The sequence below is a fragment of the Rhea pennata genome, chromosome 17, assembly GCF_028389875.1.
Source record: "Rhea pennata isolate bPtePen1 chromosome 17, bPtePen1.pri, whole genome shotgun sequence".
Taxonomy (NCBI): Eukaryota; Metazoa; Chordata; class Aves; order Rheiformes; family Rheidae; genus Rhea; species Rhea pennata.
In genome coordinates, this window is record NC_084679.1 from 9,482,657 (window position 1) to 9,509,701 (window position 27,045).

The window sequence follows — 27,045 nt, forward strand, 5'->3', positions numbered from 1 at the left end:
CCCAATGCCTGATTGCTCAGTCTCTGGGCTGAAGGTCAGTAATCCCTTACATATTCAGGCTGCTAGTTTTTATAAAATTGTGAGGACTTTTGTATTTTTTTGTAAAATTATTTAGATTTATCTGTTCTCAAAATTTGTGGCTTTTAGAGGGAGCCTGTAAAGAGAAAAAAAATACCATATGCACTAATTCATTTTAATATAGGATACAGAAAAGCCCTTAAAAAATAGTTTGTCCTTGTATGTTTTATTTTAGGAAAACATTAAGCTTATCAAAAAAGCCCACTCTGTATTTTAATTAGAGCACTTGAGCCTTGTTCACATTGAGGCTTTTGACTACTTGTGTAGCGCCGCTGCCGTAGGGACAAGCACTCGGCAGAGGCCCTTTTGCAAGGCATGAACTGTACCAGTGCAGTTCATGTCGGCTCATCCTGTCTGAGGAAACTGGTAGTGCTCTGCCGCTGCTGAGAAATCCAGTGTAAACAAATCCTTGCTAGTGGTCTCAAATGTGTTGTTTGGAAACATGTTTGTCTTTTAATCAAAAGAAATGGAGTGCCTGGTGCTTAACATGAGTTCATCTTTCTCTTCTTTTCAGTAAGCTAAATAAAAGTTAACACAAATGAAGAGTTTAAAATATCTGACTAAAACCGTTGTTAAGCTAATTGAGCTTTACTTCCTTGAGGCATTTGATGCCATTGTCCTTTTTGTTCTCCAGTTTTCCAGGGAAGTACTCCAGCTATAGGACAAAAATAAACCTAAACATCATTTTAAATCTTCTTTACACCTAAAAGATTTTATGCATATTCTTTTAGTTATTATTTACTGGCTGCAAATTTCTCTAGCTGTATATAAAAAATACTATTTCAAATACATTTTATTTCCTCACAAAGATTTAACCCTCATTTTTATAGACATTTTCACTATTTTTCCTACCAATGTTTAGTTCAAAGGAGCACTTCTAAGCATGTATGCAAAAAACAGTTCTATGTATAAAATGGAGATGGGTGTTTTATACCACGGGAGTTTAGCGAACAATGCAAAGGTCAATTGTGTTGCTTGCTCCCCTGTCACATTGAGGGGGGGAGGTATGAATGCATCCCTGGAATTCCACCGTGGGATCTGCATCTTTGAAGCTGATGCTAAAATTACTGCTTAGGCTCTTCCAAAGGCGGATACTGATAGAAGATTCAATGAAATCGAAGGTCGCCAGTCTGGTAGGCGTTGAAAGATACCTGGCTATGATACTATTTCTGATTTAATAATGCGAATGGGAGGCTAGCCCTTTGTAATAATTAGGACTAATTACTCAAGAGGTGTTGACAGATGGGCTAAGAGGAAACAAACTGCCTTTATCCAGTGGCTTAGAGTCAGATTACTAGTCTTGTGTTATCTGTTTCTCAAAAAGTAGAGGCTTCAATCATTCTCTAAGTCTTCAAAGGGGAAAGGATCCTAACAATATACAGGATTTGGGATGAAACTATGAAATACGCCTTTAACTCAAAATGGATAAATTAATCCTCTTTCCGTAAATTATAGTACTTTTAAAGTTTGAATTACAGATGGAGAATCTGATTATGGTACTGAAAAATAAGTGAAGTCAATATTGATGACTGTCCTGTTGTTGTTTGTTGTTACTCCTGCTCGTGGATTAGTCTGTCTCTAGTTCCTTGCTCTGTTAATTATTGTAATAAGAATTCTTTGTTTCCTTCTTATGCTATGCTTCCTATCCACCTGAAATGGAAATGACAAGGGCAAATATTTAGTATGCTGTCATTTTAAGTGTTTGGTTTTTTACTTATAAGCAGAAAACTGATCTACCAAACCTTATTAAAGTTATTTAGCTGCTTAGGAGACAGGATCCTGTATATTTTAGAAAATACAACAAGTTACACGTATTGCTGTGTTTACTGAGAAAGTAGTCAATGATGCAGGATTTCTTTAAAGGTGTTTCTTATCTTTTCCCTTCTGAGGTGGTGTATCTCCAGGGCTTCTGGATGCAGTAGATAGATGCCATCGTCCAATAGGAATGGCGTTAGCAAAGACATTCGAGGGTTAATACTTTGTCACTAGAATGAGCACTCAGTCTGGCTTACTTTAGGCAAATGATTTAAAACTAGCCATCTCCCATCTTCTCAAATGACTACTTTTAAGTGCATCTTTTTCCCCTCTGCACCATGTATAGGTCTTGTTTTTCTGAGAAGCATGAGATAAATATGGTTGCCTCAGATAGCTTTTATAAGAAGAGGTAGTTTTCAATTATTTATTTACTTTTTAACAAAAGAGGCCTTTTAATTAGTGTTTAAATATTTATAACAGTTTTATTGTGCTGTAAAATCGGTTATACTTTGATCTAGATTTTCTGGTTTGAGATAATAGTGCTGGTAAAAGTTTCCCTAATGAATTTGGTCAGAACATGACATAATCTGATTATCTGATGAAAGATTGACATTTCAGTTCCTGCTAGCATAAAAGTGCAGTACAATGGGGGCTGTTCAGCACACATTCAAAGGCTGGGAGTTCAAGTTCAGGTACTATAGAGTTGTTCAAAGTTCCAAATTATGATGGTGAAACAGTTTTGTATTTTTTTCACTACATTTTTGGTCAGTAGTAGCATAGATGAGAAGAGTGAAGTTTGAAGTTACATATATAAACTATGTAACTGTATCCTGTAGCTTTTGTTTTCTTTCTTTCCATTTGCTAAATAGTTACTAGTGTTACTCCTTAAAATATTGAGAAACTAAGTGATCAAAACATTGCAGGCACAGGAAACAGTACTAAAGACTGGGAATTGAACTTCATCAGTATTAAACTGGTATTGAACTCTCAACCAACTTTTTATTAATGTCCCTTACATCTTAACCATTTAACTGTTTATCTCAGAGTATTAGAGGTGAACCTAGTTAACTACTGAATCCTACATACTCATGCAAATTAACATGAAAGACCAGTTGTGGGTTTATATCTAAAATGTGAGCTTAACTTCAACTGTTAAAATAAACAGTTGTTTTATTTGATTTTCAGGCAATATTTGCTTTGTAAATGTCATTTCTGTTTGCACTGGAATTACAGAGATTCTTACTAGATTTCTTGGACTAATTTGCTCTCGGTAGCTTGGCTTATTTAAATGGCATTTGCTTATGCTGTATTAGATTGCAATCCTAATGCACAAGTAGTAATACTATTAGTAATTATGCTTGAATTTTGAGGGGTATTTTATTAAATAAAAATACTTTATAATCTGTTATTTTGAATGATATATTTAAAAGTGAAATACATGACCCTGTATTTCCTCTTCAAATTATTAAAAGGATTGTTGGAAAAAGTAAAATACACGTACCAAATGGTATTGTCATTACTGAAACACAGTTGCTTCTGACCCTAGGAGTTCACCTGAATAAGGATTTAAAGTTTTAGCCTGATGAACTGATGCAGATTAAAGTACTGTCCACTCTGCTTTGTTTCTTTAAATATTATCCGGTGTGTGACTTTCATTGGCAATGGGAAGAGCTTGTCTGTGTCTGGAGGCAGTGAATGGAGTCCTAATCCCAGCTGTAGTGATCACGCTACCTTGGGCAGGTCACTTGCTCTCCCCGCCCCCGTTTCTCCCCTTCCAATGACCCAGACTAATACTGGTCTCGCAGACATACCATGGCTTGTGCAGAAGCAGAAAGCTTCTGAAGAGGAAATGTGTTATGAATACTGATGTAATGAGTGAATCTTTTCTCATTTGAGCAGTCTCACCAGTTTCATCTGACAGTTTGTATGAGTATGGATTAGGACCAAAATTTGGAATTTGAAACATGAGCTGGACACAAACAGGAACTATCTGTGGTTATTTAATATTCCCTCTATGCTTACTTCACAGAATTGGTAAGGTTGGAAGGGACCTCTGGAGATCATCTACTTCAATTTATCCCATTTACTATTCACAATTTCAAAGTGTATATTTGACTGTTTTTTAAAATATCTATGAAACAAATATTGAGAATGTAAGCAAAGTGTGTGTGCTGGGCAGAAGGAGAAGAAACAAGTACAATATTCAGATATAAATATATCTCCTGCTATGGCAATGCTGGGAGAGTACTTAGCTTGTTCAATTAAGTGCAGAATCTTTTATTTTTTCCCTCTTTGATCAATTTATGTTTTGTGAATGTGGTGTGTACTTTTTTCTTCTATGAAATATAAAGCAGGGAAATGAAATATTTTGGAAAGCTTTGTCAGAGAGTTCAACTTGCAGTACATTTTGGAATAATTATATACCTCTGCAAGGTATATCACTCTAGGGTATTCAACAGGGGGGTATTTCATAAGCACAAGAAAACACAGCCAGGAATATAGACAGAAGTTTTGAAAGTACATGAAAAATAGATTTGTTTCATTGTATCTTCATAAGAGTCACTTCTCAGTGTCTCCTCCCATCAAGACTGCAAGAATTGTATATTTCAGGGACATTAATATTCAGAGAAACTTGAGGACTTCTGACTGCAAATGACAGACATTTTTACCTCATTTGTGGCCAAAGCAAAATAAAATACAACACTCCTAATTACCTGTGTAATAATATAGTATACATCTCTATTTTACTGTAGTCACCTTCAAGTAGGAGTATTTATAAAGCAAGAAAAGGGTTTTTGTTCTTTTGTTTTAGTTGAAGCTAAGATAACTTGACACAAAATTAAAATGCGGTGCCTTTTAATAATGCACTAAAATGTACTAAAATGAATGTAATTTTAACATAAGTATGAAAATGGATTTGGCATCCTTTTCCCTTATTGCTGACAGTATCAGGCCAGATCCTGAGAAGGGCTTGAAGTCAACAGAACAAACAGTTCTAGCAGCTCTGGACATGGTCCTGTATATCAGAAATCAACTGATAAGTCACCGTATGATATATTTTAGAAGTGTGAGTTGATTTCCTATAACTGTTTTCATTATGTAATATCATATTACATATACATTTCGTTATTTCCAAAACCTCTTAAGTTTTATTTCACACATTTAAGAAAAAGTGTATAGAAGACAATGTCATCTGATGTGTATTGTGTTTCATGTTCCTGTGCCCTGTGGGAGGAAAAGAAAAGTAATAGAACAGACAAATAAATAATCATGGTGTTGAAATTAGCATGACAGTTTCTGCTGTTGCGCAACGGAACTGCAATCAATTTATTGTCTTCTTTGGTCAAGTGCCAGAATAACAGTATAATATTATACAAGACTAGATTAATTAAAGTGTAATTAGAACTGAATAAATTAAATAATCATAAAAGTTTGTCATGGGAAAAATATGTGTTTAGAATTAATTAGTTTTCAAATAAAATGATATTTTAATTGCTTAGAGTTACAGAATCTTTAATTGCAGACACAATGCTGGCCCTAGTAGCTTCAGTTGCTGTAACAACTTGATATATTTCTTCTCAGTCAATTCTTTTTAATAGTTTGTTACTAAACAAGATTATTGCAGGAAATGTCTGCTAAAATGTCTGGAAGATGTTTAATTAAACCTATGCTATCTAAGGACATTATTAGCTCTTGGAACCAAAAGATTTGTAGCTGATGCTGCACTAGGCAGCACCCCTAATTAAAGAGGATGGGCAAACAGATCTGGGTGGCTGACAGATTGCTATGCATGGCTGAACTAAAGGCGACTCAAAACAATCTTTTGATGATCCTTGGCTTATCAATTTTCTGCTAGTTTGCAATGATTTATCAAGTGTGCAAACTTAAATTAATTTTAAAGTCTGACGCTGTGGTATAGTGAGACAGTTGTGTAAATCCTTTTATTCTTCATTTATATTGTGCATTTCCACACACTCTTTTTTCAAGGAGATTTAGATTAGTGGTCCTATATCTTTTTTGCATGAGCCCAATGCAGAGTCTGTCTTTGCGCTGAACTGCTATGTGCTTTGTGTCCACTTTCTTTCTCCAAAAAGGCTTTTTGTAGCTATGTCATTGCACTTTACCAAGCAATTAATGACTCCAGAAGGTGAAACAGATGCGTTCCTTTTCCCTCATCTGCAAAATGAGCCTGTTTGTGAAACACTAAAATTTCATCAGTTTCAGCTGTTTTTTCATGCTATATTTTAGACTCTCATATTAAAAGCTAGTGCAATGACATGTAAGATAGGGGCTCTCATGTTTTCAGTCCCCATATTTCTGCCATAAGTGTATCCATGATACTTGGCTGTCTCCAAAATGTTTACTTCGGTAAGATTTGCAATGCCCAGAATGTTTAACTTTGCTAAAAAAGGTCAACCAGCTGATAGCTGAAAGCGAGTATGTCAGAATGAAAGGCTGAAAAAAAATTATCAGTCTGACACAGTGGGAGTATTAGAATGATTAATGTTTATGTTAATTTATGGCTTTTACATATTGATTAATAGCTTTTTGTTTCAGTGACCAAAATGTGTAAATGGCAATGAGATCCATATGCTAACTCAGTATTTTTCAAATAATTACAATCATTCTCAGGTTTGTTCCCATGCTGAATCTATGTTTTCATACGGAAAATAATTACTGTGCAATGACTTTTTTTAAATTGCAGATATAAGTATTTGAAAGTGACCCTCAAGATGCGAGTCTAGATTTTAGCTGTTTCTGAAAGTTACATGCTGATATTCATATAAATTTTTCATGCCAACTTCTTTAATTAAATCATAATGTATTGTGGTTTAGTCTCTTTCAGCTAGAAGATGCTTAGATACCAAAAAGGTGCTAATATTATTTGAGTGGAAATTATTAAAAATGTGTTGCATAGCATGGTGGTTATTAGTTATTTTCTTTTACGCTCCTATAAGATTTCTTGGGATATTACCAGTGGCTGATAAGCAATTTTATTTTCTATCTGTTCATTGACTGTTACAATTAAAAAAATGTGAAAAACTTCCATCATTCCTTGTCTAAATGCAAGGAGAGAAGCTAAGTTTGGGAGAGAACCTGACAGAGAATGAATTTCTAACCTCCTTGAAATCAATGGGACATGGAGGTTCTCAGCAGTTCTCAAGATTGGACTTTTGAAGTGTTTTTGTGAGCAAGCAGTCATTGATAGTCATTAAGAACAATTTTGTGATGATTTAGAATGAAATCTCTGACAGCATTTAGTATTTCTGACCTGTAAAAACTAGACTTCTTGTCAGTCATAATGTTGTCTGTGTGGCAACAGGGTTGATAAAGGGTTGTATAGCTAGATCACTGTCTAATCACTGCGTTCTCATTGACATTGTGGCTCTGATTAACAAGTTCCAAAAGCAAGAGAATTTGATCAATTTGACTCCATTCTTGATTTGACATATTTCAATGCAAACACACTACTGAATACTTCCTGTCCACTGTTGTGATTTTTTTTGTTTAGGTTTTGAATTTAGATACAAAAATACATTACTGTGTATAATATCTAGTAATCAAAAAAGTAGGTAGCAATATGAAAAATAACCAATTTAATGGAAAGAGTTGGCTATTACTTCTAAAAACTAAGAATCCTTTACTAGTACAGTTTATAATTAAATCAGAAATTTCTACCAATTTTAATTTCTGCTTAAAATGAATTCTTTTTTAAATTATCTTTAAAGAAATCTTAGAAATAATACAATCCAGAACTACATTTAGCACCAAAGATATCAAATGGAGTGTGAAAACGTAAGGGTAATTGTTACATGCTGCGGTGTTAGTTGACTGATGAGTGAATTTTCATGTATTCCAGGGCTCTGAGCTTTGCAACAATCTGTGCAGCACTCCCCCCCCGCCTCCAGACCTGTGCAGGCAGTTGCTGGGGGCAGCTATCCCGCTGTGTCCTTCAGGGAGGCGAGTCGGGTGCTGTTGGGCCTCTCCTGATCTGTACTTGCTACTGCAGAAATTCGCTAGCCAGGCAGGAGTCAGCCGAATGGTGAAGGACCACAGTAGTTCCAGGCAGACGTGTTGTAAGGGTGTTTCTTGGGCAAAGGAAATTGCACTGCTATGAATTGTCCATGGTGAGTTAGAAACCAGCAGCATGGGAGAATTGCGTTTGGAAAGCTCATAGTGCGAGGGCTGCCTGCTGTATTTTACACTGGAGATAGTAAAAGTAATAGAATAAACAGAACTGTTTGCTTTGCAAACAATGGGAGTCTTTGTTGGGAGTCTTTTATTTCCACAGATTTCCGTTGTAAGAAGAACTAGCTTTGAAACACAGACACGCAGGAGAGCTATCACTATATAACACGGCAGAATGTCGTGAAACTTTTGACTAAGCGCAGGGTAGGCAGAGAAGTGCAGTCCAAAAAGGGAGGTTTTATATGAATGAAATAGAAATAGCCTGGAAATGAGGAAGAACATGTTATTCATATCTCCCTGAACTAATTCTGTGCTCTGACTTTTCCTTTGGGAGGGTGGCACCTGGTAGACTAGGAATTTCCAAAAAAAATAACAGAGATTTCATATATCTGGTGGTGAGCACACCTGGATGTGTTGAATATTTTGCAGTAGTAATTATGTCTGCACACCTGCTGGTTTCAGTCCCCAATCAGTTTGCTAGACATGCTTAGGGAGATTTATTTCTCCTGTACCTGAAAAAGCTTTTTACCACCAAGCTTTTACTATTTTAAATTAGGCTAAAGAAAAAATGAGCATGGTAGTTTGTCTTTGCTCAAGCCATTGGTATCTCAAACTGAACTGCAAAGTTTGTAGGGGATGGAGGGTATTTAGATGATATTTTAATAGCAATTTGTTTTTGCTTCGATGTGTGATAGAAATACAAGTGACAGGAATGGGAACAGGAGAGTTACTGAATTCTGTTGGAATTTTTCCTGTGGGAATCTGTTAATGTTTTTAATTCTCTGAGAGATTTTTCTAAGGTAATCCTTTTGACATTTACATATTTTAAATGACTCTTATTAAATAAAAGCTTAACTTTCCTATATGAAATGCTGAAGTGATGATACTGGAATACCATTGTATAGAAATTCAAATGGCTTGAAGATTATTCTAATTGCAACCTAAACAAAGTGAGTTTTGTGAAGGGTATTAATAATGAATTGTTCTTTAAAAGAATGTGATTTTGAAGGAGATTCAACTGTTCTGGTATTCAGCAGAAGCATATTTTGCTAGGCAAAAGCTTTTTTAGTACCTAATGTGGTACACGTAGCCATTTGCTAATCAAAACACAAATATGAATAACTGGATTTTCCCGTCACTGCATATGTGTCAAATACAATCTACATGCAAGCCCAAGTGCTTGCAGTTCACCTTGTCAAAAATAGCTCTGGTTTTCTGTATCATTTTGGAGTATAAATCAGGTCCTGAATGAGGATGCGATTACCAGCACAGAGAAGGCTAAAAGGAAAAAAAAAAGGAACATCTTTTAAAAAACAAGACAAGAACACGGTGATGAAGCATTGCATCTCTTACTTGTGATACTATCTTGCAACTAAATAGTGTCATGAGCAAAACAATTCATATCCTCCAATGTCCTTTCATAGGAGGCAGGAATCATAGCACATGGGTATCCCAAGGACAAACATATAATCTAGCCTTGAGATACTTTTAAATGAACTTTGTTCTGCAGGTTTCTTTTTGCTAGTTCAAGACTTTGAATGAGATTTTGCTCTCCGATCAGCCTAAATACTAAGTAAATTCATTTAATTAAATTTACTGCAGATATGCCCAGTTATAACAAGAATGGATTGGCCTCCCTGAGGCTAGATGGAGTTAACAAGAAAATAAATGTTGTGCTAATTAGAGAACTCATTTTTAGACACCTAGGGTGGAACTTCAAAAAGTCCTAGAGATTTCAGATTGAAAATTCATCTGAAAAATCAGTCCTAGGTTTCTAGATCATTTATGCACTTTTGAAAAATTTACCCAGGGGCTTTAACCATCACAGTCATTATATTTAGCACATCTATAGTTGTCTTCTTAGCAAAGCACTTTGTAACCATTATCTATTAGTATCATTATACTAATATGTATTTCATCCCTTTAAAATAAAGTGAGAGTATTAAGCTACCTGAAGAGTTGAAGGTAGCTTCAACTAAATATCATATATTTGAGGATGTGTACGTGTCAACAGCAGCAGATAGATGCCTTCTTGGGGTTTTAAAGCATCAGTGCACAAAACTTTCATCCATTTCCCCTCCCCCCCCCATTTGTTTTTTTCATCCTGGCTGCTTTAGGTACCTAAGAACTGTTACTAAAATGATGGTCTTAAATGGATTGTCCAAGCTCATGGATGGAGAAGGCAGCTTGGCTGCAATATTACAGTTATGTAGGTCATCACCTCAGGCCCAAACTGCTGTACCACTTGCAGGAAAAAAAGTGAGACACTCAATACTGTCACACAACCATTCATCTGCTGATTCATGATAGGAAGTAATAGTCACCTCATATGCACAACAGAAAACATGGGTTTAGTATTAAACCTAGTTTCCAGATTTGTATATCCAAGTTGCAAAAGCAAGCAAAAAAACAGACTCAAGCAGGGGAAAGTCACCTAATTTGCTTATAGCTTGAAAGTCTGTATATAGTTGTTATTTTTTTTTCCCACTATCTAGTTTGAGGATTTTTCTGAAGCATTGTCCTTGTAAAGACATGTATTAGAAGCATCTGTTTTGTGCCAGATAAAAACCTCCCCACAGCCACGCACATACTCGCTGTCTGTCAGCAAAAACTTCTGTGTCAGTAATTAGAAAAATGCTATTAAAAACCTACCTTGTAATCCCAGATAGCCTCTGGGTTGGCTCAGTTCTGTTTTGTCTTGGTTGCTCAGTACAGTAACCTGGGATCAGTGCCTCATGAAGAGGGACTCTACTCTTCTAGCTACAGTATTTATGCAGTTCTGTAAATTGTCATTTTGAGGGCACTACAGCTGTAGTGTCCTAATGAGGTGATCTTCATTGATAAAAACCTTATTCTAACTGACAGGCTTATAACATGCATGAAGCATAGTACAGACAGGCACTTGGAAGCTGGATCTCACTATGAGGAGAACCTGTAAAGCATGTAATCATTTAAAAGTTTACTCGAGCCTGTCATGAGCCTAGATTATCAGACACCATCATAAAACAGATGAGTCAGGGCACTAAAACATGGAAGTTATCCACTGAGCTCATTATTTTCATATGTAATTACACAGTGCTATTGAGGGAAAACTGCACATTATGCTGAAAAATTCTGTTTCATCACTAGTCCTAAAATATAATTGTATTTAATTAGAACCTATAGGTACCATGGTGATTAGTGATCTATAAAAACCCAAGGTAGACCTGAATCTCTAATTGCAAAGGAGTTGCAATAGCCAGTACTTCCATTAAACGCAATTCAAAATGGTACTGATGTGAGGTGACAATTAAAAATTGAACTGTTTTGATTTACTATATAACTTGCAGCTCTACTGCTCTGTTTTGATTCTCTGCAGTTCCTCTGCTTTGAACTAGCAGGCAGACAGACAACTGCTGGTCTTCTCTTAGAGAATTTAGAGATTTTTTTTTTATCTGGCCCAATATATATGCATGAATGTGAAAAAGTCATGGCAGCTGACATCTGTTGTGACTAAGCTGCCCTTTTCAGCCTATATGAATACAGGTCAGAAAGGGAGAAGTGTGGCTAGTAATGTCTCACAGAAATCAGTGAAAGCTTTTTTTGTTATGATGTATTTTCCAGTGAATTGCCAATTGTGTTTACAGCCATAGACGCTGCTAGTTACCTTGCCCCAGCACTGGTCCAGAGGGTCATTTGCCCTAAGTGGGAACAAAGGAGAGTTATCTTTGCGCTTCCTCTTTGCAGGCAGTTTCTGCAGAAACATTGGAGGTGCTGCGTTGAATGGTCTCTTCCCTGCTGCAGAAATATTTTGTGAAGGTGCTAGGTCAGTAAGAGTGTGTCTAATTGGATCATAAAAACTATCCCTGTTAGTTCATAGTCTTGTTCTTTGTCGACCTGGCCACATTTGAACCAGAGACAGAGAGTTGAAAGTATCCATCTTGCTGTTGCTCCTTTGGGTATTAAAAGCCCCTAGAATAAAGTGTTTAACAAAGCAGTCAGAAAGTTAGTGTGAAATACTGTTTCTTTTTTTTCAAGTAACCATGCCTGGAAACAAAAAATGAAGCACTTCAAAGTAATGAGACTCTTGTGTAAAAATTATTATAGTTCTCATCTCATCTGAAATTTTTTTCAGCCTGTCATGCTTTCCTCTAAATGGTTATCAGTAGAAAGCACATAAATAGAATTATTTGAGGAGGAAGAGGGAAGACTTGCCAAGGGGCTACGTGATAACTTGCTCACTAAATTTCTGAGTAGCCAGTATCCGGCCTTCTGTAGCTCTTACTTGTTGGTTCACTTTGCAACATGGAGAATAGCTGAGCAAGTTTGTTTTTACAAGAACATGAGCGGTGCATGCACGTGGCTGGCTCAGCACTTACCTTGCAGATTTGGTAGATGCTTCATCAGTAAGTGTTAAGAGGAAGCATTCTATGCAGAAGTGTATGGCAAATAGAAATAACATCCAATAATGGCAATTCAAGCAGAAAGTGACTTAAAAATGCAAATGTCCTGAGCAAAATAAATTGTAGTTTCACTTTAGGCTGCCTTGCCCACTATGTTATTTGTGTCTTCTTCTCACTCCCCCAGTTCATTGCTCTGATGGCTCTGCCACCTCCAGATCCAGAGTTTGTCCTGAGAGGTACCAGTGCTGCAGTCCACACTTTGCATTTTTCCTGCGGAGGCCAAGAACCCGATTTCCCAATTCTTTACTCTGGGTAAGTAAATCTTTGACCAGGAATTATGGCTGAATTGAACATCAAACAGACATTTCCTTTTAAAACAAAATGTATTGTTTAGACAAATAATATCTGTGAAAGTAAGAAAATGCATGATTGGTGATTGGTGGGTGTATTGTATTATCTTTGTACATACAACTTCAGTTTTGGAAAAAAAAGGAAAAGTATCAGATAGTCTTATCAGATTGTATGTAATGGTCATGCTAAATGCCTTCTGTTCTTACTGCTAGGTCAGAGAATGGTTTTGTCCATGTCTGGAACCTGAAAACACGAAGAGTGGACACAGCGCTGGATGGTCATGAAAGAAAGTCTGTCTACTGGGTAGAAACAATGAATACTAAAGACAGGCTCCTTAGGTTAGTGAAGCAGTTAAAAAAAAAGAGGAAATTATTTTTGTTTCTGTAATATACTTGATCAAAAAAAATGTTATTTCTAAACTCACTGAAAGTCATTACAAAACATACAGAAAATGTACAGAAATACAGAAGAATCAAAAGTAGAAAAAATAATATGATCAATTTGTTTGATACATGTATGACTACATCATGACAGCTTAGGGTCTGTAATATGTCTTCTACTACTGCACTGAAATCAGGTGAGGTCTTTGGGATTGGAAGCTGACAGATACTTTGCAACTGGTTTCCAGGAAAGATTAAATTCAAAACAAAGTTTATAAGAAGGGAAAGGGGGGAAAAGTGAGGAAGGAAGAGAAGAGTCAGAGATGGAGAATGGAAGACGCTGACGACAAGCAGGAATTCTGAGTTGCATATCTGCCTTTATTGTGCTCTCTTTTAGCAAGGGAAGGTTTGGAAGATTTGTGTATTCTGGATTAGACAAGTGATCTGGAGTAGAGCAGATGCCAAAGCGTCTGTGTGACTTGGAGATGTTCTGACATGTTTATCTAGAGAAGACATCTCTTATAATATACAGTTGAACTCATTAGCATTTATATTCGTTATCTGTCTAAGTACAGTTATCAACTCTCTCCCCTATAAAATCATACTGAGTAGTTTGTATAATTTGTTTTTCCTTTTCCCCTATTTTTGTTGTATATTTGTAAGAGTTCACTTAACTCTTACACTTAAGAGTAATCTTAAGAAAGCCGTTACTGTGTTTTTACTTCTCTGCTCTAAAGCTAAATCACAGCAATTTATTGCAGTATCATGCTGTATGTACGTCCAGTGCTATACATGTTTTGATATTTTGTCACTCGACTGAACAATAGATGGGAGTTTCTGTATTGATGTTGATGTCTCAATAGTCTGTAGATTTGCGTCTACCTTTGTTTTGGTTTCATACATCTGTCAAGTGATACTGCTAATTAAAATAATGTATGGATAGGGTATTTTTGATGACTTCTTGTCCCAGGTGATAACATGAGGACAGGTATCCTGTGCTGCTATAGTTTGTGGATTGAAACAACTATAGCTTCTCCACAGTAGTAGTTTGTTCTGGGCAACTGGAATCACGTAAATATATGCACATATATATATATATATATATATATATATACACGCACATAAATATAAAGCTACTCTACCGTTTTGGCCTCCTCAGTCTCACTGTATGGGACCAACATACAGGCTTTTTTGTGTGATGGAGAAATAGGCAGAAAAGTCTGTACTTGAGCTGCACCAGTACATCTGTGATACAGCTCCAGCCACTCCATTGTGTGGATGTTTCAGCCATAATATTCTATTATTTAATTCCTGTTACTTATTGCATTTCCTGTTTCTCTCCTGTTACTCCTCCACACATACATGATGGTAAGGGCCCTCTATGCCAGCACTGTAGCTGTGGGTAGTTGGCCGCTGAGTAACTGTAGTTCTTTACTTATGTTTCATGGGGCCTTTGTTGTTGTGCTACATATTTCTTTGAGCTGTCAACATGCCTGATATTTGTCTTACACTGCTACGGTAAAAGCGTGTTAAATAAGCTGTTCTCCGTACCCTTTTGATTCTAGTCTTTTTAAATTAGATATCATCAATATTAAATGAAAGTATTCATAAATATTTGCACATAAAAACAGGATTACTGTGTATGATCAAGTCTGTCTTTCTAAGGAAACATGGCTAACTGGGATAGCAGAGTATCCGACAAGTCCTCCCTCTTCCTGATAGCTTTTGAACCTATTGACCAGTTTTACAGTCAGTGAAGGGTAGAGGTCTCGGTGACAGTGAGTTCTCACACATTTCGTAAAAGACCCTAGTAATACCCCAGCAGAAGGAAAAGCTGTAGTAAGCTTACTCCTTAGTAGATGTCAAAGACCCATCTTTGAGAAGCTTACCTATCGGAAGCCAGGTTTCCTCAGTTCAGCTGCTCACAGAACAACTTTTTTTATTGTAAAAGTCAGGGTCGTGACCAAAGGATCTGCCTGTGGGATTTAGCAGAAGGACGGACTTCAGTGATGGATTCTGTTTTCACGGAGAATGTGGGATTCTGCAGATGCTCTCTGTTAAAGGTGGCACAGGGACGCTGGCTAGTGGCCATGGCAGCCAAATCCCTAGAGGAGGTAGGAAATATCTGTTTTTCTGATGCTTGGCAAGGGGTTGCTTTTGTTTCTTAAATAAGATAGTCCAAAAGGGCTGTCAAATACTCTTTTCCAGAGAAGGTGGGACAAGGAACCTTTTGGGGTTGATAGTTTTACCTGGCAGAAAGATGACCTAATTATATAACTCATACTCTAATAACAAGGATACTGGCCCAAGTTTTGCCCGACGTTTAAATATTTGCAGCTGCTGCTGCTGGCCTTTCATGTGCAGGACTCTTGAAAACTCCTCTGGTGCTGCTGCTGAATTCTGCTAATGAGATCTAGCATCCTTCTGGGGAACTAATGGTCAGAAAGTCTGTCATCAGAGGTACTCATCCTCCATCTGAAACTGCAAGTCATGTCTGGTGAAAGAAAGGGAGAGTGCAAGTGATTTGTAATGCGATGTATGGTCTTTCACCCTGGGCTAATTCTTTAAATATATGTGGCCTGGAAGTAGTTGAATTACTATTAGCTACCAGAGGTTTGCTCTGTGCAAGATGATTGCAGGCTTCATTTTAGTTTCTAATTGATATATCCATACCTAATGCCCACTATCACAGCCAACATTAACTGATAGCTTTTTTGGCTATTTCCACTTCTCTTTTGTAGAAATCATATTTTTGTTTTTTTGGCTAGATTATTTGCAATTATCACACTACATTAAATTAATCAGAATATCAAGAATAAGAAAATGGCACAAATAAATGAATGAACTACTGTAGCTAATTGCAAATTGTTCATGGACATAAAAGGCCATGTGTTTTTCTAGATTTTAAGGAAAATCTCTTGAAATTGAGAAGTACATTGATTACATTGTATATATACGAAGTAATATGGGGTAATTGTGCCTGCACTGCAAGAGAATGTGAACTTTTTATTATTCAGAAGTTAAGCACGTATTTAAGTACTTTGTTGGATCACAGCCAGAATGTTCAGTGTTTTGCAGAATGGCGTGAGCCAGTAAACACAACTGCTATAACCTGTAAATACAACATTGTAAGTCCCATACATTGTTCTGATCAAACAAAAAAACTGCATCCATTTTACAGTAGTGTTCAATAATATTTAACTTCAAATTAAATAAAATTGAAAAGTGCATTTTTGTTTCTGGCAGGGAAGAGTTATACACACATGCATTCTGTTAATGAAGAATTAAATAATCACATAATCCAAAGAGAAGATATTTACCCTAATGCCTTTCCCTTCTTTCTTACAACTCACCTCTATTTTATTTTCACTTCTATCCTTGGTCTGTGCAAACTGATGATGATTTGCTGCCTCCTGAAGTAAAAGAGTTCCACTCTGTGTATGAACCTTTACATTAGAACTGTGTCAGGATTCCATAAATTCACATAAGCTCCCATAATATATAGTGTTTCCAAATAGGCAGCACTGTGTGAGACACAGTACATTTGTGGCTTATGATTAAAATTAAGACTTAATAAGTGTTTATGCTTGGCTGGTGCCCAAAAAAGAGTAATTTGGTCTTAAAGCAGGTTCAGTCCATAAATAATGAGATCTGAACAGGCATTTATTTGTTCATGATTGCATTTAAATCACCAATTATGAGTTACACGCACTTTTCTTGCCAATTTGCCAGAAACATGTTAAAAGCTTTATTAATGTGAAAAAGAAAAAGGGTGTGTTTCCTTGTGGCCAGTTTTAGCCACCCAGGAACACTATTAACCTCAGGCAAAGGCAAATCTTTCTCCTATTAAGCAAAACCAATATAAACACAGAACTTCAAGTTTTAGGTTACAGTTGTCAAAATATATGAAATAGTATTTATTTCTGAGGCTCAGTTGCCTCTAATGCAGACAGTCTCTGGAACTGTCAGTCAACCACAGGCAGATCATGCCTGACTGCCTCCTGCAAAAAGCTCTTCTCGTCTCTGTTTTTTTACTTTGTCCTTGGCAAGTCCAACTATAGCCCTTGTATCAGTTCTTCCTTTTTGAATTAAGGTAAAGCAAAGGAGTTTTTTTTTTTTCTTTTAACCAGCAGAAGTCCATTTATCACAGTGATACCACTTTCTTTGTTATATGAATTTGCAGTTTCAGTCTTTTTCTCCCAGGATCTAGCAGGTAATGCTCTTTGGAGAGTCAGCGATGAAAGATGCTAGATGAGAGCAGATCATCTTCGTTTTTATAGTGCATTTCCTGTGATAGCTTAGTAGATTACTATGTTGGTAGCAAGAAAGTTGCCAAGCAAAAAAAAAAAAAAAAAATTGTTAAGAGCGTAGCTCCAAAGAACCAGAATTCCTAGATGATCAAAGTTTGGTCTGTTCACAGGTTTCATCCACTGGATGGCTCTTTGCTGTAGTCCCTATCCCTCAAAACTGGAGAACAGTTTCCTGTTCCACTGCTAATTGGCTTTAGAAAATGTTCTGTGTATTGTGTTTAGCACGTTGTGGAGTCACAGTCCTAGAATGCAGCTGGCTTTTGGCAGGCTGGCTGACAATCTCTAGAAATAGGAAGATGTTCTGGCAAGCTTTGAACTAAAGGTATGGGATTGGAAAGCCATCGCAGCTGCTGTGGTCTTGATGGATGGCTCCCAGAGGAGCCATATTTGTCTAATACCTCATCTCAGATGCTTAAGGAAATTCACATGACTGGGGCTGCCCAACAGCGGTATTGGGCCTTTGCACATTCCGAATGTCTGGTGATGCTGGATTTACCAAATGTTTGAAGTCCTTTAATTTTTATGAGATAATCCAGGCAACTGTTTATTGAATTAAAATTAAAAATCAACCCAATCTTCTTAAGTATGCATTCAAGAAACAGTGATACAGAAAAAATATTCCTGGCAGCAATTTTTTGATACCTAAGAGTTTCACTTTCTCCATAGTTATGGGCTCAAGAATAAGCCCAAAGTGAGGCTCCACTGATCTTGCCTGCTATCATCCTGAGGTAGAAATGAGCTACTTCCCTGGTGGAGGAGAGAATTGCCCCATGCTAAAAAAAAAAAAAAAAAAAAAAAAAAAAGAAAGAAAAGAAAAGAAAAAGAAAAAGAAAAGAAAAGAAAAATCAGATCCATAATTCATTATCGTCAGTGCAAGCAGCAGTAGAGGCTGCTACATAGACAACAGATGTCTAACACAGTATTGTCTGACTCTCTTCAAAGTAGGGTCACACAATATTGTAGTAAAAATACCTGTATACCATCAGTGCTGTAGCTTGCATTAACAAAAAATTTAGATTTAAAATTTGCTAGTGCAGCATCAGCCAGGAAATAAATGTGTACCTTAATTATGTGCAGTGCCTATATACCCACAAAAGCTCTGTGTTACCATGCCAGAACAGAGGAGATGATAATGCAAGTGTCCACAACTGAAGAAACTTAGCAACAGAGGTGGAAAAGGGGGAGAGGGAGAGCAGAGGAAGCAGGGAAGTAATTTTGGGGTGAAGAAGCCTGCAGTATCCTCCAGTATATGAAAGAAGATTATAATATATATATGAAAGAGCAGAGGGGAAGAAGAGGATATGGTATATTCTAGCAGTCTTGTCTGGTCTTCCATAAAACAATGCATTTATTTAGGTATCTGTAGATTACCCTACAGCTCCAACTTAACATGCATTCTTCAATTTCCGCCAGACAGAGTTTTTACTGGAAGAGCTTATACTAGCCTTAATCACCTTAAAAGACTTTTGTTTTTAACATCAGAATTTTGAACTGGAGCCTGACCAAATACTCTTGTTTTCCTGATGTCAGGTTCAGGTTTTGGAGCTGCCATCCAAGACGTCAGTCTGTACCTTGAAGCCAGAGGTGGGTGCCAAGCTGGGCATGCCCATGTGTCTTAAGTTATGGCAGGTAAGGCAAGAGTGACTGCTAATTGTGAAATGTTTTCCCTGTGATTCATTTTATATGAAGCACATGAATCTTTCTTCACATGGACTTTGATTTATTATCAAACCAATCAAGTAATTATACTGTTAAACGGGGGGGGGGAAGATTTGTGAACATCCTTAATGTAACTTGCAAAGCTTTCCAAGCTTTAATGGAAGATTTGCAAATACTTAGGGAAAGCTTTATATCCTTAGGATAAATAGGGTTTTTTTTTTTTTGCACCAATCAAGAGGAAAATGAGTGACTTACCAAAGCCACTTGTTTGATATGGTTTATCTCTGTATTAAGAATGATGAGAAATGATTGGGTAACTTAAAAAAAGTGATTTTAATGGCAGGTTGCATTCACTTCAAGGCCCTCAGGATGAGGAAGTACTCTGTGAACATTTCTATTCCAAGCATGCAATAGGAACAAAATACGGGTTTTGTATTGGCTTTGGACAAAGGGGTAACTAAAAATACTTCTTGCAAAAAACCGAACATTTGCAGGATATTTAGCAAATAATATATAGAGAGTGCCAACACTGAAAGACAAGTAATACAAAAAGGTGGCAGTAGAGGGAGGAAGGAGTTTGTGTTTGTCTCTACATCTTGCAAGAATTGGTGGCAAAGCTGATCCCTTTTTTAACCTTGCTGATCACATACCCTTATAGGTCTGCAGTACCATCAGAGCTGATTTCAAGTATGTTATTCCTGCAGAGTCATCTGAACATTTCTATTTGTTTCAGTTGAAGAAAGTACTTATGAATCAGTTGTGAATTTGAGGCCTTAGGGTCTTCACTCCAGGTCATGAACCAACGGAAGTCCAGAGGAATTAATTTGCTGATCCTACACAAGTAGGACAGGCCACAGTTCAAATCCCATGGTGGAATTAAAAACTAGAGAAAAGTCAGAAGACAAATTAAAATAGAATGGTTAGGTTTTTTATTAAACAGAAAGTTTCTTCTAAAAATGCCATCAGTATTCAGTACTCAGTGAAATGAATGTGACTTTCTGTCTCTTGGATGTATTTTAATATGGTGAAGATAACTGAGGAAATGTGCAGTGTTTGAAAATATTGTTGCCTGTATAAAAAGTTCTCTGTCTTGCCACACTTTCTACATACATTAATATTGCTGTTCCCCTAGGAAGCAGAGCAGGTGCAGAGACTTAATTTTATGTAGTTTTTAATTTTGCTGCCAGTGGGGATAAAGCAGAGGATTGGGAATCGGAAGAGCTAAGCTATTCCATGCAAATTCTGGCTTTGGGAAGTCACTACATCTTCCGAGACTGCAGCAGACAAGGATAGATAATCATTTACAGTCTCACAGCTGTATTTGCCCCATTCACGCATGTGTACAACTCAGTTTAAAATGGGGGAGGAAGAATACTCTTTAGGGGCAAATAATTATATGTGATATACCAAAGTGATGCTCTGCTTTCTGTTTTGTGGTTTAATTGTAAGCGGGCAGCTGAGTAACCATAAAAGCAGAAGACCATAGGCTAGCACAGCTGCACCCCTCACTGAGCAGAAGTAGTCCAGGATTTCTTTGTACATTACTGCATTTGGTAATATAGACATATGCAGAAGATGAGCACTCCCCAACCTGTGGCTTATGGGCAACATGTTGCCTAAGAGACCATTTGTTGTTGCTTATGGCACAGTAAATTAACAAGTTGAAACAGAGGCTGACATGGAGGGAGAGCCACGTAATGGTCTGAAGGAAGTCTAGTCAGGGTTGCTGTCCAACAAGAGTTTGGGGGAACTGCTGCCATGTATCATCGTATTTTTCTGCATGCCAAGAAAAAAAAATCCGTGCATCAGTCATCAGTGAAACAATACACTTTACTAGCAACAGCTTGAATTAGAAACTTTGTTGTAGAGTGGAAGGAAATTGAGGCTTAAATTGGGTTTGTGGATTAATCCTCACGGCTTCTTCTAAGCTGTAGAAAAGCTGGCATCAGTGTATTTTGTTGGTTTGAGACTATTTTTTATTCTCACTTTACTAGATCTGTGCTTAAAAGTATTAGTTCATGCAATGGGGTTTCTTCCTTGTGAAGGTTCATGTTCTCAAATCCATTGTCCCCTGAGCTTCACACCTTCCTGCTATTACTAATTGGGTGGGGTAACATTTGCAGGAGTAAGGATAGTCTTCCCTTAAATTTTTTGCACTCCCTGTGGAAGGCATCATGTTGCGTAATGGTGCAAACAAAATAATTCAGCAGGAATAATGCATGTAGAAACTGGAAATGCAGAGTTATTACTTTATATAAACTATGGCAATTATTCCTGCTGAGTTGACAGCAGAGCACCTTTTCTTCCTTCCTTGACAGTTATCCAAATGCAACAACAAAATATTCTGCTTAGGAAGAACAATGATTTATATTTTAAAATTTCCCCTGAAACCAGAATATGAGTGGTAAAGATATTTCTACAAAAGTGTTCATTATTAGCACCTGAAGGAAATAGGCTGTCATGATCCATTGCCTGGTTAAGTCCAGGCATCAGACTGAGAGACCCCCTGATCTTTCAATAGCCTTTCCTGGTTAATTTCCAGTATATGTACTTATTAAAATATTATACTTCATAAAATTTGGAAAAGTCAGGAGAGAGATGTAGGGGAGACCTTCATTTCAGAGAAAACAATGATTTGATTGTTTTTTAAATTAGATCAATCTTAGATCTCAGCTGCTAATTACTGTTTTTCAATCCTCAGCTAAGATACCAATAGTAGAAAATAATGTGCTTTAGCTTGGCATTTTCCATGATGCTTAGCCGCTGTCTGTCTGTCCTGTCTTAATGAGGGCTGCTGGGTAATGAGCATCTATGAAGATTTGGCCACCCCATTTTGAGTGAGGCAGAGGAGCTGATCGCGCCATCTATATCTTGTTTCATTGGCTAATGAAAGCTCTCTCATATAGAGCCCCAGGGCTCTGGAGGAGTCGTATGCTTGTAGACAAGCTGTACAAATAATTGATTTTTTTGGTTTGCTGCCCAAACTGGGGGCTTTTTTAAATTTAATTGAAGCACTATGAAATACTTCATTTTTCTTTGAAGCTTTTACCGTGTATTACATATAAATAATTACTTAAATGTTTCTTTCACTCAGAATTTTTTAAATTTTTTTCTCCTTCCCTGAAAAGCAGATATTCCTCATTCCAAATACTTGATGACATAACATTAATTCACAAATAATTGATACATATTTTTTCACTTGAAGCTTTATTAATTTAGCAAATCAAAGATTTGATAGAAAACTCATGCCCAGTTCTGGCTGAGGGCTGTTTATCACATAAGACCTCTTTTTTTTTTTTTTCCTTTGTAGTCAGAGCATGCTTCCTGCCTTTTCAAAAGAAAAAAAAAATCTTCCTAAAGTAAGGAGTGATGCTGCTGCAGGATCCCAGGTGCAGACTATCCTGTTCAGAAGGAAGCTGTAGATTTCCCTTTGGCTTTCTCATTTTAATGGACAATATTCTACCCTGCACGGTGAGATTCATTCCTCACTTAAATAGTTCTTTAGGCTGGATAAAGCCAAGAAAGAACATGAGGCTTTTACTCAGCAGTCTTATTACCTAGACCACCCATCTCTACCCATCTCTTGTTAGTTTAACTCCCCCTAGAACAAATAATAACCAGTGTGAGAACAGTCTGGACCATTAACAGAGATTGTGAGCCTTTGGCTAATGCAGGTTTGCATCACTGACAGCCAGTCAGTTCAAAAGAATGTCATTCAATAATATGATGCCTGTAAAAATTAAGTCTTTATAAACTGCCTTTAACTTTTTTTTAAACTGAAATCAGGATCAGATAGTGTTCAAGAAGAACTGAAAAGCCTAACAGATGCATTATTAGGGTAAGATGTCCCTGTATGAAGTAGCCATAATCCCTAGGTCTATTTTGGTGGCTTTTCTCCTATTAAAGACATAACTGGCATTAACAGATGCCAGTTTCTTACGTTGCTTTTCATTAGGGATTTGCATCTTCACTCACATAACCAGTTACTGCTTACAGGGTCATTAGTCTTTTGGCTGGAGCAATGATGAATATTTTCCTTAAGTGTGACATGTAATCCAGTAATGTTCCCTTCTCTGAGTTATTTCAGAGGCTTAAATAAATTAGGTGTCTGCCCAGGGTGCCATGCCCTTTGGCCTGTGACATCGTTAATCAAAATAGCTCTCAATTGGTTACAGTGGGACTCAGGCGCCCGTTAACCCCTTGGTGACTCACCCACGGATTCTCTAAGAAGGGTTCAGTGTCTGTCTTTAAGCACTGCCAGGCACTTGGGTAAATGAGCTGTATGTGTAACCCCACACTTGACAAAGTGAAACTAGAATCTTTGTGCATGGGACTTCTTTCAATATCCATACAGTTTTGTATAGCATGATTGTAACTCAGTTGCTCTAATGTTTTTAAGGAGCAGAACTGAAGTTCAGGCCATGAAGTAGAGCTTCTGAAGAATTCAGGCACAAGAATTTTGTTCAGATGATGCTGAGGATGATAGTTTGGATTTTAAGAGAGTGAAGTATTTTTATATATTAATCTCCCCTCCCCCCCCCTCTATATATAATGTTTTTATTTATATACATATATGTTTATGTATACACACACACATACATAAACATAAGAGTGTCAGCAGTTACAGAACTTTTTTTTTTTGTATATGTGGATGGAGCATCAAAGTTTGTCTCTACTGATTGCATTGATTTTTCAGAGGTCTAAGTTTTCACTTCTATGCTAGTCAGCATTTTCTTTTTTTTTTTCTGATGCTTGGATTGAAACCCAATTGTGGATGAGAATTTTCCTAACAAACTCTTTACTTTTTTGTTTCTTGATCAGCTGGACTCTGGTTCTCAACCTTGGCTTCTGGCTGGCTATGAAGATGGATCAGTGGTCCTTTGGAATCTGTCAATGGGAAAAGTGTTGAGCCAACTTGTTTGCCATCAGGAGCCAGTGATGAGCCTTGACTTTGACTCAGAGAAGGCCAAGGGGATCTCAGGCTCATCTGAAAAGGTGCTTAGCATCTGGAGCCTCAATGAGCAACAGAACCTCCAGGTCAGGATCACTGGCCCTCTAGTGTCATTTATCCCACTTTGCACTAACAGTTTGATAGACTAAAAAAAATATTTAGTCATGAAGAGGAGTTGTTGCAGATCTCTGGCTAATTAATCACAGACTGGTTAGAATGCCTCTGCTATGTGACTAGACTTAGCGAAAGATGGTGAGGATTAAAAAAAAAATTTTTTTAAAAACCCAACTTCTCTCACATGTTTTTGGTTTTGCTGAAGTTACAACAGGCACACAGGTCCAGCATTACTCAAGCCATTGTCTCTATATCTTCATTTATCATGTTAGTAGTATCCAGCCCTCAGAATGTCCTAAATATTATAAATGAGTTATAAAAATGAGAAACAAAGGATTGCTTTTCCAAAAGTTCTGCTTGAACGGACAGAGCTTTCCTTCCACTGTAAAAAAAGGCAGAAGTATTCCATGAAATATTTCACTAACCAGAAGAGTAGGACTGATTCAGATGCCCAGCTACCACCAAGAGGAAGGGTGGTTTAGGCAGCCAGCTTCCTTTGACATCTTTGAGAGCCCTAGTCTGAGATACAGAAAATGAGTTAATTGTATGTATCACTTTGTGTCTGAGCTACACATACCTGGAATGGCTGGTTTAGAAGGAGGTCTTATAATCACTAGTTCTGTCTATGCTGGTGACTGGCAATAAATACTGCTTAATCTAGACAACTTTAGCAAGTGTTCCAACAGTGCCAAGGGGTTAAGTAGGTTTTAACTAGGTGTGGAAATGAAGTATGTAAATAAAAGCTCTTGCAAGTGAAATGGCCCCTACATGGCTTCTCCACTGCTGAGTGCTTGAACCATTTTTTTAATACGGCTTTTGGCCCCTGGATGTATGGAGAAGAGAACCTTAACAAGCCCCTGTCTGTTCTCATAGCATCCTCAAGAAGATAACTGCTAGATATATCAATTCATGGAAAAACAATAACTGCTATTCCAGCTTGCAGCTTTTATGGAGATCTTTTAGATAGTGTAGTGAGTTGATGCTGTTTCTGAAAGGAGTTAGAGGAAGAAAAATACATGTGTTTGGACATCTAACAGTGGCTTAACACCCAGGGGTGCTGTGAAGACCCACCATTTATTAGGCATCACCACAGAACTAGCATGTACTGATAGCCAGGGCACTAGGACTCCAGTGCATACAGTATAAATACACCTGTATGAAATGAAGTTGAGAGGAGACAGTACTCACCAGATTCTGAGGCAAAAGTCTGAACTTTAATAATTCGTAGGACACAAGGTAGAAGAGGTATGCTAGACGCTGAACAAATAGTGAAAGAGTTCTAAGTGAATGTAATAAAGATGTGTTTAAAGTCAGGTACACAGTTGCCATGGTTTTGTTTTGCCCCCCCCCTCCCTGGGGTCGCCTTCAGTTGGTTCTTCCTGTTACTACTGGCACATGCCTGCAGCTAGAGTCCTTAGCACAGGGGAATAGAGGGAAAGGTGAGCAAAAAAAGTCTCAGTAAGAAATTTGGTATTGAGACTAGTTTTCTAAGTTTAAGGTGCAAGAAGTCTAGCATCATGCAAGGTTCCTACAGTTTCAAGTGCTTTGTGTTGGACAGGAAGCTATTCCTTCATATTCATTATAGCTTTGTGTTTTTTCCTAAGTACAGGATAGTCTGATAAAGAAAATATTGTTCCCCCCAGCACATTTCATTTACAAGTTAACAGTAATGCAGGGGTACAGGTATGACTCATGGGAAAAATAAACCCTTGATTTGTTCACCTAAAATATTCCAGGTATTGTTTGCCAGAGAGTGTTCACATGCCCAGGAGATGCAGGGTTAACTTCAGGACATTGCACTGAGAGATAGTAACTTTTCTCAAAAGAAATTTAAATGCCAACTATTGTAAACCATAAGTATTATTTCTGTGCTTCATGGATAGTGTGAATTCCATAATAAAATGCATCTCTTATACGAGCACTAGAAATTGTCAGAGACTTAGATTAAGGTTTTTTTTTTTCCACAATTGCATTAATAATATAAACCAGATGGGGATTTTTTTCCTGACATTCCAGGTACCTGAGGTAATGGTAGATGTTGGAAAGCCACTCAGTGGCACATTATTTTTATTCTAAAAGGTTTTAATAAGTAAACGTGGTGCATAGCTATCTGCTGTTGTAGAAATAATGACGCAGTGATGGTACTTCAGCTCTGTTTTAAGTGGCAATGTTCCAGTGCGTCAATGAATAGATGATGAAGGGATAAACTATGAAGTTACCTATGGGGAAGGTTTGGTGTATTGTCTGCTACCAGAAAGTTGCTGAAATCATCACTGTCAGCAAATAACTGAATTGGTTATGAGCCTTCTGATTTGGATGAGATAGTATAATTAAGTGATGATGTTTGTGGCAGAACATACAAACGAGGTAAACAGCTTCTGTGGGCGACTAAACAAAGCAGAATTGAGAAACCAATTGCAGAAGCTCCTTATTTTATATGACAAGGAAAAAAAAAATCTGTAAGTTGTAATGTAAATAAGCACACAAGTTTCTTTGGTTGGGTTGCTAAGGTTTCTCAAATTCTGAAGCTCAAGTTGCTGTCACCACCATATTGGCTATCTCGCTAATTAAGAATAGGGCTTAAACACGTGGTTTGGAGTGTAGGAGAGGGAGATTAGGAAAAGAAAAAAAATCATAGATGCCATGTGTCTAGGAGGGAAGGTGAGGTAGATATCTGTTGGCCTCAGAATATCAAAGTTAATTAACGTGTTTGCTAGTGAATGAAGTTGTCCTTGGCTATGACTGGCTGAAAGCAACTTACCCCAGCTTTTCCCTCTTTCTTTTCTGAATTAGCAGTTTGTTAAAATGTGTTGGTATACATACGTTTACAATAGTTGCCCGGCTGTGACTGAATAGCCCAGATCCCTGCAATAGGA

At 37.3% G+C, this 27,045-nt stretch overlaps 1 protein-coding gene across 1 annotated transcript in view; it reads left to right on the top strand.

The window, feature by feature from the left end:
• Positions 1-27,045, top strand: part of GNB1L (G protein subunit beta 1 like) — a 42,262-nt gene that overhangs the window by 12,382 nt on the left and 2,835 nt on the right. The window contains exons 2-6 of the mRNA XM_062590138.1: positions 12,589-12,716; positions 12,968-13,093; positions 15,087-15,249; positions 18,976-19,074; positions 23,926-24,141. Coding sequence (XP_062446122.1) covers positions 12,601-12,716; positions 12,968-13,093; positions 15,087-15,249; positions 18,976-19,074; positions 23,926-24,141 — 720 coding nt within the window. The 5' untranslated portion in view covers positions 12,589-12,600. The remainder of the gene's footprint in view (positions 1-12,588; positions 12,717-12,967; positions 13,094-15,086; positions 15,250-18,975; positions 19,075-23,925; positions 24,142-27,045) is intronic.